A 12,636-nucleotide genomic window follows, 5' to 3' on the forward strand; every position below is an offset into this window, starting at 1 on the left:
AAATTCTTTGAGGAGTCATTTTGATCACATTCATTCTCCTCCAACATCTCCCTATTACCTTACCCACCCAATTTTCTGTTCTGTTAAAAAAAAAAATAGCAGAGATTCATTAAGTCTTATTTGTGTTACCCAAAAGCTCCTGGGTGGATGTAGGGTCTGTCTGGGAGTGTGGTTGACCTCCTTTTCCTCCGCTGCTCTCCCTTGGCCCCTGATCCTCTGTGGATATCCTTTTCCTTTTTGTTTGCCTTCATGGTTTCTAACAGTATAAAGCCTCTACAGGAATTAGAACTGAAGTCTCTTACAAAACTGAAACCAGAAGTACTATGCACCCAAAGAACTGTAAATTCTTCCACCCAAGATATGTGTTCATGATGCACTATTCACAGTAATAAGGAAATGGATGGAACCAGTGTAGCAGTCCATCAGTAGTGGGTTTATACCTATTAAAGAAAACAACATCTTCTTGTTTATATGATATATGTGGGAAATGTCCCATGCCACATCTCATGTCTTGAATTTAACAAGGGCACATGGAGAATGTTTGTTACTGATCAGTTGTGTGGGACAAGAATAAAAAGAAAGGATTTAAAATTGAGGGAAAATGAAAGAACAGCTTATAGAACACAGCAGAAGAAAAAACAAGATAAAAGATCACACTTTGGTTCCCTGCTATCAGCCTCTGAAGACGGCTGTGATTCTGATGGCAGGGATCACTCCTAATAGTGTTTGCTTTGCAGAAAGTAGAATTCTTTGTCTCCACGCATGACATAATTTCATATAATGGATTAGGAATGAGTGAAAGGCATACAGGCTCCTATGGATCTGCCCATCCCACAGCTGAGGAAGGTGGAAAACATTACTGAAGTCCACAGTGGCCCAGGGTGCTCATGAATCGCCATGTTGGATTTTACAAACAGACCTTCCCAGCTCTAAATTATATTTTTATCTTACTCTGTAAACACTGTGCTTATGATTGACCTCTTCGAATTTGCAAGTAGGAGATGCTAATTGTATTTTGACAAAGGTAAGTGGTAGAAGATAAAATAGTTTCATTTTTCTCTAGTTTTTTTTTTCTCCTTTTCTTTTTTGTTGTGCATAATGGAAGTCAGAGACTAATATCTTTCAAGCAAAATTTTATTTCACATTCTGCAAGCAAATTGGCAGCCTGCAATTCTGGCCCCTGGATACAAATTCTTGGTTCATTTAACTTACCCTTATCTAAGGATTTGCTAGGATGACTCACAGGGCTCAAAAAGGAGCTTTGCTCACAATTAGAGTTTTACTGTTAGAAATGAAGGATGGCCATCTCCCCAAAATAAAAACTGGATGGGGAAGAAGGAGAGAGGGAGAGAGAGAGGGAGACAGAGACAGAGACAGAGAGGGGAAAGAGGAGAGAGAAGAAGAGAGAGGGGAGGAGAGATACATAGAGAGAAACAGAAACACAGAGAGAAAGATGGGAGACAGAGAAGAGGGTGATCCTTAGGTTGAAGCTTGGCCTGAACTTTCTGTGTTCTCAGGACTTTCCTTATCCTGAAGCATCTATTTATGTTGTTACTCTGTGAATTTGAGGAGTTCCTCTTTGCCACAGGATCCTGGCTGTTCATGGATCTTATATGGACAAAATTGAGTGAAGCCCTGGTCTCTCACCTAGATTCAGTCTTCTCACAGAAGTCTAATGGCTATTTCTTTTTCCTTGCCCAACCCTCTAATCACATGTTTTGTTACATTCATATCCTTATCTATCTCAAGCTAAACTATTTGGGACTTTAACCCATCACCTGGTTAGCATAAAATATCTGTATACTCTTAATTAAAAAAAAAGTTTTTCTGTAACTTGAAAATTTTCACAAACATGAAGGCCATCCCCTTTCAAAAAAATAGTAATAAAGGGCTCTTGGATTATTTTCATACAGTTGGGCATTTGAATAATCTATAATAATTGGTTTGTAAACTATAATACAATTTTCTTATTTTGTTACAGGGCATAATTTGAGTGTTTATCCTGATTTTGATGTGCCACTGACAAGGCCTGCAATAATGAATCTAAAAGGGAAAGAAAAGATTCTTACAAATCAAAAATCATCTTCAAGAAAGGACCTTTCCTTATCTACTACAAAAGCACCCCAGTTGGGCTCAGATGAAGATGTTGTTACGTGTTCAGAGATGGAAGAGAATGTCTCCACCCGGAATCCTGTGGATGTGTGCTCAGAATCTCAAGTGTATCTGACCATTGGTGAATTTCAAAACAAAACAGGGATGCCTGAAGAGGAAGGCTGGACTGGCCCGAGACCTGATGCTGTAAAAGATTCACTAGCAGATGTGGACATGCGTAGAAGTCCAGGCCCTGAGGATGGGCAGGCCCCAGCACTGACCTACCTTGATGTGCAATCTAGCAATAAAAATCACCCTAGAGCTGAGCCCATGCAGGACCTTAATGTTCGGCATGAGCACAGTAGCTCTAGGGACAGCCATGATCTTATTAAGACTGTGCCAAACAAAGTTATAGCAGGAATAAGTCAGAATAATGTCATCTCCTTAAGCCAAACAGCTGCTCTTGAGTTCAGGACTCTTGGAAGGGGAGCAGAACAGGAGGGAAAACCTGTACTGCTGAGCCTGAAGCTCACCCCTGCTGAGCCCTGTGATCCGATGAGCACTGCTCTGAGGGAACCTTTGGACACCAGGCCTTCCCTGCTGGACCATGCAGATGAGCAGGAAGATCTGTCAGTGCTCTCTGGTGTTATCAAGAGGTCAGCCTCCATAATATCTGACTCAGGCATTGAGAGTGAGCCAAGCTCAGTTGCCTGGTCTGAGGCTCGAAGCAGGGCCCTGGAGATACCCAGCGATCGTGAAGCTTTACATCAGGTGGTTCGGAGGCATGCCCACCACAGGAACTCTTTGGAAGGCGGGCATACAGAGAGCAACACTAGTCTGCCCAGTGGCATCCAGGCTTCTCTTACCTCTATCAGCTCTTTGCCTTTTGAAGATGAGGAGCGGGAGTTGGCACTTACCAAGCTAACCAAGTCTGTCTCTGCTCCCCAGATCAGCAGCCCCGAGGATACTGCTGAAGGTACAGATAGCTTGAATAACACAGGAGTATTTGCTGAAGACCTGAACATTTCTAGCCAGGACAACAGTTCACCTAGAAACAGTTCCCATACTTATGGTAGCTCCATGCTTCAGGATGTCAGGGCAGGACATTCCCTTGCAGATATAGCTTTAGATTCTGACAGACCCCAGGGCCTTGGGTATGTGGACATCCGCAAAAGCAAAGAGAATCAGCTTGATTCTCCAGAACCTTGTTGTGTGGATGGCATGGCTGAAAATACATCAAGTACTGAAACCAAAGTTCTTAACTTAAAAATACCATGTACTATAGTGCTTGAAAATTCTAGGACCAGGTCTTTACATAGAGCAGCAGTAGAAACCACAAAAGTCAAACCTAAAGAATCGAGATTGAGTAAACGCATACCCTCCAACCACGTCTCAGAAGTCAGGGCTGCATCTCACCATAAGGTGCCTGAAATCACTTGTGCACCAGCTGTTGAAGCTGTCAACCTGAATTCTACAGGTGTACAAAACGGTTCACTAAGTGTCAATGATACCATGACATTGAACAGAAGACATACTGCCTCTCTGGAGGTCAAACATGAAGCAGGCACTGTGTGCCCCACTGTGACTCACACTATTGCCTCCCAGGTGTCAGGAAATCAGGAGCTGAAGACAGGCACTTCCATCTCTGGGTCCCAATTGAACTCCACAGAGGCCTTTACTCTGGATAGCCTGAAGGCAGTGGAAGTCGTCAACTTGTCTGTGTCTTGTACTGCCACCTGTCTCCCTTTCTCATCTGTACCCAAGGAGACCCCTGCTAGGGTTGGACTCTCTTCCAAACAAAACCTAGCCCCCATTACTCATCAACCTTTGGGTTCCTTTGGCGTCGTTTCCTCCCACTCCAGCAAGTTGGAAGAAGAAGTCAGTGAAAGGATGTTTAGGTAAGCTTGTGGATAGCCTGCAGGTCCTCAGTCATTTAGCAGTTCTTAGTTTTCTCAGTTTCATGCATGCTATTTAAACATAGAGGTACTTGTCATTTTCACGCAAATAAAACAATAATGTACATGTTATTGCAATGATGAATGTCTAAGTAGTAGAAAGAATTACAAATAAATACATCTCCCAACATAACAGAATAACAATTTTTTTACACAGAAATTTTGTGTGTTGATGTTTATCTCCTAAATATAATTATTTTTAATCAAAATAGGATTATCGTGACACTTCTTGATCATTTTTCCCATTTTAAAATATTAGAGATATCTTTGAATGTAAGTCCATTTTGATTCTGCATTTTAATGCTTCTATAGTAGTACATTGCATGGGTGTAGCATGACTAATTAATCAAATTATTAGTGGGTATATGAAAATTTTGTTTGGTTTTTATTGATATACAACTCTCTTATGAATATGATTGAGACACTACCTTTTCACATCTTTAAGGAGATTTTAGGACCTTTGAGAGAAAAGGACTCCATTAGATTTGCCCCCTAAGTTTCCTTTAAGATTGTGGGCTTCTCAAAGCTGCTACTTTTTTTTTTTTTTTTTTTTTTTGCAGTAGTAGACTATATAGCTTGACCTTTGGCTTGAACTATTTCATTCTGCACCCTTAGTTATCAGCTATATATTTTATTGGGCACATAATACAAGTATTTTATCAAAGCACCTCATAATCATTCTTCTCTTGCCAACAGCAAGTAGTTACTGATATTCACATAAAGAAATAGATCAAGCAGACAGACATTGGACATTCTATGTAATAAATAGTATTGAACACCTGTCATTAGATAGGCACGGTCTGAAGCTGAGTCAGAGTTGCCCCAGCCCTAGCTGTACTCACAGTCTTACAGCAACAGAAAAACCAAGCCACATAACAATCAAGAACAGTGTTGGGCAAATGTGATGACTATTGAATGCTCAGTGGAGCCAAAGGCTTTATCTGGAAGCAATGACCGTCCATTAGAGAAAGGGAGCAGAAGAAAAGAGAGAATGTCTTGGCTGGGGGGAAGTAGATAAGGATGGTGGTAATAGTAACAGACCATCACTAACTTGAAAATCTGCAATTTTACATCATCTAAGATCCAAGAGTTTACATGTTTTTTTTTTGGTTTTGGTTTTGTTTTTTACTGCTCTAGATCAAAATTAGGACCTTTTTCATGTTCTCATGTCAAGCAATAAATCTTTAATGAAATTGTATTTCCATACTATTGAAAACTAAAATATATTGAAAGCTGGTGTGACAAAACATAATTTTGTACCATGAAATTGTGTCATAGTCAGCCCTAATAAAAATGTTACATTAAGTTACCTTACCTTTAGGTAATAGGCTTAGGCCATACAGAAAACAAAATGTAATTATGTGAATAGACATGGACTCAACCTCATGTTATCTCACTATGTACACGTATATATCCCTAAGTCTTAAAAACAAACAAACAAACAAACAGACAAACAAAAGCTCTTCTGGTCCTAAGCATTTCAGATAACCAGAGTTATCAGAAATGTTAAAACCAAGATTTTAACCTTAGTATTCTCATTTGTGAATCAATGTTGTTAACCACCATTTTGCTAAGTAACCATACAAATGACATCTTAACTGGGAATAAAAGTCATTCCGAGATGCCAGACTACACATAGGCACAAAGAAATCAAGTTAAGCCAGTTATTTTATGGTACTGAGTAGAAAACAACCAAATCACACCAAACCAAACCAAACTAAAACAAAACAAAAGAACAAAACACAAACCCCCAAAAGCTGTGTTGCAGCTGGGAATGGTGGAGTATAGTACTTAAAAGGCAATCAGAAGCTAAACTGCGGTGGGCTTGTATGACAGGGAAGGCACTTCCCATCTCAGGAGATCATTTGAAAGGTGTTTATATCCTATAACTGCATGGATTCTTGTAAGTCTCATTACCCAGTCTTCTTTTCAATTCAGGATCAAAATAGATATCTGCACAATCAAAACCTTTCTTTGGTTTACTTGGAATGTTTTCTTGAGCTCTTTTTAATCCCTAAGATATATTTAGTATTTGATGTTCTGAAGACAATTTGCTTGTAAATACTCATCACTCCTGTATACCAGCCCCATTCATTCCCTGCTCAACATGGAACACACATCATGGCTTATGATTAATTGGTATATTCTCCAGTTTTTATCAGGCCAAAGAAAAGTTTAAAAAAGAACTGAAGATTGAAGGATTTCTGTACAGTGACTTATCTGTACTAGCTTCTGACATACCGTATTTCCCACCAGAGGAAGAGGAGGAAAACTTGGAAGATGGGATTCACCTGGTGGTCTGTGTCCATGGCCTGGATGGTAAGTTTTAAAGAAGTTTACTTCTCAGATTGCTACCTTATATTCAGTTTATGTTTATGAAGTAACTTAAATCAGGTATTAACTCTAAAATCAACCAAACATGAAAACTTTATCATCTAAGGAAAGGTCATAGCACAAGAATATATATGTATATATGTGTACATATACATATATGTGTATTTGTATATTGTATCCAAATTCATGAATTAATTAATTAATTAAGTGATGCGAATTTTATCAATCAATAGAATGAGCAAATAATTTGTATAATTTATAAAATGAATTTGGAATGGAGAGAATGAAATAAATGAATGGAGAGGAAGAGGTATTGTTGAAATTAATATCTCAGGAAAATACAGGTATTGGTGGAATTTGTGAGTCAATAGAATAGTTCTGGAAGAAGAAATGGAGAGAAAGAAATAAAATATGCATATTAAGGTCCCTGGGGTTAGTGATTGCAACTATTTTGCTATTGTGTGCATCTCTCACTTTTGTAACACCTTTTGTTTACTAGATACTATTATGTTCTAGGATTTGTAAAGATAAAAACGACTTTTACATTCATCAGCTCAATGTCACTAAAAAGTGATTCTTATCAATGTTTTTGAAAACTCTAAAATTATTTGCAAATAAGAAATCTGGGGACCCAGAGAAATAGCTCAATGGTTAAGAACCCTTGCTGCTCTTCCAGAGGATCTAAGTTTGGTTCTTAGCACTTACACTGAATGAATGGCTCGCAACAGCCTGTAACTCCAGTGCCAAGGTATCTATCACTCTTATCTGATCTCCGAGACTGCCCGATACCTGTCGAAATTACTCACCTGGACATACATATAAATAAAATAATAAAAATAAATCTTTAAGGCAAGAACTCTGGTCAGGAAACAGGACTTTCTTTTGTTACTTCATGCATATTGAAAAGGAATTATGTAATAAAGCTAGAGATGATTTGCCAGTTTTGTGCTCATTCGGAGAGTTGAACAATCCATGACAGTATCACCCATGCCCCAGGTCAAAAGAAAAACAAGTGATAATAAAGACAGCTTTCATGATAGTACTTCAGCAGTTCAAGGAGCATGTGTAAAACATATTTAGAATATTACAGGATTTGTTGCTTAGAGCTGTCTCATAGCCTATTAATATTAATAACTAAATACATTAAGACAAATTATTAATATTTACAGAGGCTCTTTCTTGTGCCCAAAGCCCACAACCTATCTTCTTGTATTAAATGTTCTCAGTCTAACACATAATTAAATAAAATTGTTTAGAAAGGTTAGGTTCAGAAACTTCTTTTACTCTTAGTATCTTGAGGAGGAAGGGATATTTTATTCCCAAACTCTTTATGTTAAATATAAACATTACCAACTTTTAAAAAGACCACTATCAACATATCATTTGGGAAATTTAAGCCATAACATGAGTGAATCCAAAGAGCATATATTTATTGAAACAAACAGAATGGTGAAGAAATTTAACTTCCTACCAGAAAATATGCATCTCTCCTAAAAGAATGTGACTTTGGGCCTACATGTTTAATTATGTGCTATAGGCTACCAATGGCTAGCACCTGGGAACATGCACATAAGGTTGGTCTCAAACCTTGAGTTCTTCCAAATTTCTTGTTAGTCTTTTATACACCTTTGAATCATTGGGGAAATTTATGAAGAACAATATATAATTCGTTGTAATTTCACTTACAGAACATACCTTGTCTGAAACCATGACCTTGGGGGTTGCTTTACATGGAAAAACACACTACCAAAATACCAAATAGGTTGCAACTCGTTTTATGAACTAGCAACCTATTGATATAGATACTGTGGAATCCCCACAGCCAATGTGAAATGTGTGCCTAACTTACTTTGTTATATCAAATTCACTTTGCATGTTGCTTCCCATGTCAACAACAATGTAGTCCGTGTGCTGTTTGTGCCTCTTGTCCTAGCAACTTACTGGAACTGCCAACCTTTCATTCCTTGGCCCGTGATGGTATGCTTAAACATTTACAAGCTTACTAATCCATTATTCCTTGGCCAAAGGGTAATTTTTATTCTATTTATACAACAGAACCATGTTGAAAATTTATCTCTTTCTCCGTTACGTAAAAGTGATAGGCAAGTAATTTAAGAGGGGGCTGGCCCATTGTGCCATCTCAGCCATTAGGCAGCCCCTTCCAAACATCTAGTGAGAGAACAGTTTTGTGGGGGAGAGAGAAAACTGATGTGACCAGTCTAGGAATGATTCCATTGAAGAAGGGCCTTTCAAAAGAGCCTGCCTTTGTGTGTGTGCATGGGCTGAGATAGCAAAAGAAGAGAAGGGGGTGGGGTTCTTCAGTTATTTTTGTTACCCGATTTAAAATAAAAGGTAAATTCAATATGAGAAAGCAAGAGAAAGCTATTTCTTGTGACTTCTTATGATTAATTGTAGGACTGGGATTATCTGTCATTTTCAGGGAACAGCGCAGACCTCCGTCTGGTGAAGACATTCATAGAACTTGGGCTCCCTGGGGGGAAACTGGACTTCCTAATGTCTGAAAAGAACCAGGTATGATGGAAGAAATGTTGGGTTGAGAGAACATTGGATTTGAAGGAGACCTTCTAAAATCACTAAGATGATATATGGACACACAAGTGGAGGGGCCCCTTCAAGAAGAATATCAAGCATTTTGGTAGTTTAGAGGGAAAAAACACAATGTTTCTTTGGGAGTCTGAGAAAAAAAGTATAAAACAATGGGTAGGAACCAGCATGTTTCAGCTGACTGGAGGCTTCCGGTTATATTGGGCACTGGGATTACCAACTCTGTGGGCATTCATGTAGTCAGACTGGGGACATGGTATTGTCCCCTGCAACTAAGGAACCAGGTTATGATTGTTTTACAATGAGCCATGGTAGACTGAAGCTGCAGTTCTAAAGAAGTGCCAAGAGTCAAAGTGAATGTATGAGAAAGAGATAGGGATGGCCAGAGAGTAAGGTAAATGAGTCACAAGTATCCTTTGGAAAAATACTATTGCTAATAAGCAAGAAAAAGGTCTTATGATTAGTGAAAATGGTAGTTATACAGAGAACTGTCCAAATCTGAGAAGTTATTTGTTGCCAAGCCTAACAGCCTCAGTTTAATCCCTGAGGCCTACATACTAGAAAGTAAAAACCAACTCTCCTAAGTTGTCCTTCAATTTCCACTCATACATGAATTAATAAATGTTCAAAAGCTGAAAATACATAGCTCATCCCTCAACAGCTAGTGATTAATTCCTTTGCCTGTTGTTGACACGCTCTGTGTTGGTTTAAGCCAGGTAAGAGGCAGTAAAATATAAGGGATGAAGACATAGGAGAACCACCATTCAAGGGCCTACTTTTTCAGGATGCCTGTCTGAGTTCCTTATTCCACCTTCAGAGCAGCTCCAGTGCTAACTATTAGCACCAGGTCTTTACAGCAAGAACATGAACCCTGGGAGTTCTGCAGAGAATCCTCCCTCTAACCTGAAGAACAGTGTGTCATATAAACTCCAGATCGTGTATGTGTGCTCTGTCCTAAGGCAATGTTTCATATGTGGTTATGTCTTGAGGGAGATAACCCAGGTCGTTCAGAGAAAAGGATAGAATAATGACTAACCAGTGTTTCTCCCTGCACTTGTGTTGACTTTATCTTAGTGAACTTTTCTTTTCAGGGCAGAGGGATGTGGTTAATAGCAGAGGTCCAGCCAGGGCTCCAGCCTTCAATGCGTGTTCCTCCTTATGCTCTCTGCTATGTCCTAGGATGTTTGGGTTCTACCCATGTGGAAGCTTGTTTAAACTAGGTTTCTGTGCAAGTCACTAAAGTGGAGGGATTTGTCCTAGTACTGATTAAGTCCTATTGTGCTATTTCACTGCTTAAATATTAAAAGTCTTGTAAAGGGCTCAGAATACAAAGGTCCTTTCAAAGTACACCAAACATGTACCTTGCTGAGATTTTCAGAGTAGTTTTCATCATGAGTGCAGACTTCATTATCACACAATTGTAAAATAATGAATATACTAATCAATAATTTCGAAAGGAGCAAAGAGGGTCTTGGAGAATAAATGGTCATAATAATTTCAGCGCCAATCTTAGGTGTGCTAACAACATTTTCAAGAGTCTTTAAGGTGATAAGAAATAACTTTGCATTCTCCACCTTTAAAGACCAAGGAGACACAGACTTAGGTTGTGGAAGCCACAGAACCCTGGGGCCACAGCCTCAGAGGAAGCAGAGCTTCAGATAAGAACATGTTGTATGGAGCCTAGCAGAAGCACCACTGTGTTGGGCCCCTCTCATGCTGAAGGCTTCAGGTGACCATGGACTTAAGATGGTCATTCATCTCTTTGAAGTGACTTTGTCAGGTCTACTCAATTCTTCACCACCATAATAAATATTCATGAGAGTTTTGGCTGGAAGCTCAGGCATCTTTAGATGCTGTTGCTCCAGCACTGTTTGAGGGACATTTTATATTGAATCTAAATAAGCTTCTGTGTTGCTCCCAATCATATTCTTTAAATTTTGTTATATAGACCAATCTGTTATGTCTTCAAATACTTAGACAAGTGTGGAGTTTTCCCCTCTTCTTTTTGTGTTCCTTTATAAGTTGGTTATCCTTCACAAGGCACGATGTCTTTCATATCTTTCCCAAAGCTGCTGATATGTGGGCATTGACTTGTGTAATAACCTAAGCAGCAGCTTTGGAGTTTCTCTGTTATCCTTCTTATTGCTGGATAAAAGCCATGACCAAAATATATTTTTGGGGAAAAGGGTTTATTTCAATTTCACTTCCACCTCACAGTCCATCATTGAGGGAAACAGGGTTGGAAACCCAAGGTAGAAACTTAGAAGCAGGAACAGAAGCAGAAGTCTTCAAAGGAACAGTGCTTATTGGCTTGCTCCTCATGGCTTGATTAGCTTGCTTTCTTACTGCATGCAGGGGCAGGACTGCCCACAGCGAGCTGGGCCCTCCAAAATCAATTATCAGTCAAGGAAATGCACTGTAGGCTTGCCAAAAGGACAATCTAGAGGAAGTACTTTGTCAAATGAGATTCCTTCATCCAAGGTGTCTTTAGCTTGTGCCAAGATGACAGTCAAAATGAAACAAACAGAAACAAACAAAAAACAACCAGCATAAGGGTCGAGCATACTTTGCTGTGAATCCTGGATCCTGCAAATTGAGTGGTCTCCCTTAGCAGGGCCTGCTTCCTCCCCTGTGAGTTCATGCCAGCAGACATAGTGAGGTCAGGTTGTGACAGCAGGTACCGCATGCTAAGAACATATACTCAGACTGTCCACTGCATTCCTCTAACTGAAGACCTTTCCCCATAAACCCAGTTTCTTTATTAGAGCCCGATGGACCTTTTCCTTGATGTTACATCTCAAACTATAACCCCTCCAAGAGGCTCACACACCATTCCAGAAAGTATCATGCTGTTTAATGAAGGAAGATTTCTTATGTAGAGTCCATTAACGTCTCCCAACACCTTCTCCCTTCTCTTCTTCCCATTCCAGATGGACACATTTGCAGATTTTGATACCATGACGGATCGATTGTTGGATGAAATTATTCAACACATCCAGTTGTACAACCTCTCCATATCCCGAATTAGGTAAAAGGAAACAACAGGTAGCTAATACTGAGGGAAGATGGGTGCCATGTATTTGAGTGTTTGCTGCATACGAATCTTAAGATACTTCTGTAAGCCACTGTGATAACTGACCTTTTGGCTCTTAATAAATCTGGTTGCATTCAGGCAGGGAGAAATGAGTGAGTATCAAGTCTGGTTTATCACCTATATGATCTCTCATAATGTGTTTGATAAGAATAAATACTTTGTTTCTCAGCAGTAAGAGTTTTAAAATTAATTTAATGATGTCTAGGTTTAATTCAAGTTGAAATTCTCAGAAGTTTAGGATTTACCATATACTGAGTGGGTAACTTTTCTGCAAGCTTTTCAGATCTTTGAGCATCTCTTTTGTTATATCTTATTGTACTGTCAGGAAACAGAGATACTAAACCACCCAAGGAATTGCCTTGAGGGTCTAATGAGAGGGTTTCAGTCAGTGCTAATTGTATCCTTAAAATATGACAAAAATGTTGGTCTACAGATTTAGATAGGTAAATATTAAATAACTCAGAATGAAGGAAGCAGCTAGCATATAGCTCTATTGACATGAGACTAAAGTTGGGGTATCAGTTATTCTTTTTATTCTCCAGAAATAGTATTTAATGTACTGATTTGACAAATAAGAATTATCTTTTTAAAGGTTTG

General features: G+C 39.0%; 1 protein-coding gene across 1 annotated transcript in view; it reads left to right on the forward strand.

Moving 5' to 3' along the window:
• Positions 1-12,636, forward strand: part of Fam135b (family with sequence similarity 135 member B) — a 175,987-nt gene that overhangs the window by 150,123 nt on the left and 13,228 nt on the right. The window contains exons 12-15 of the mRNA XM_055626711.1: positions 1,982-3,989; positions 6,199-6,365; positions 8,821-8,912; positions 11,876-11,973. Of these exons, the coding sequence (XP_055482686.1) occupies positions 1,982-3,989; positions 6,199-6,365; positions 8,821-8,912; positions 11,876-11,973 (2,365 nt within the window). The remainder of the gene's footprint in view (positions 1-1,981; positions 3,990-6,198; positions 6,366-8,820; positions 8,913-11,875; positions 11,974-12,636) is intronic.

The sequence above is a fragment of the Psammomys obesus genome, unplaced genomic scaffold (genome assembly GCF_907164565.1).
Source record: "Psammomys obesus unplaced genomic scaffold, mPsaObe1.curated_primary_1811, whole genome shotgun sequence".
NCBI classification, from domain to species: Eukaryota; Metazoa; Chordata; class Mammalia; order Rodentia; family Muridae; genus Psammomys; species Psammomys obesus.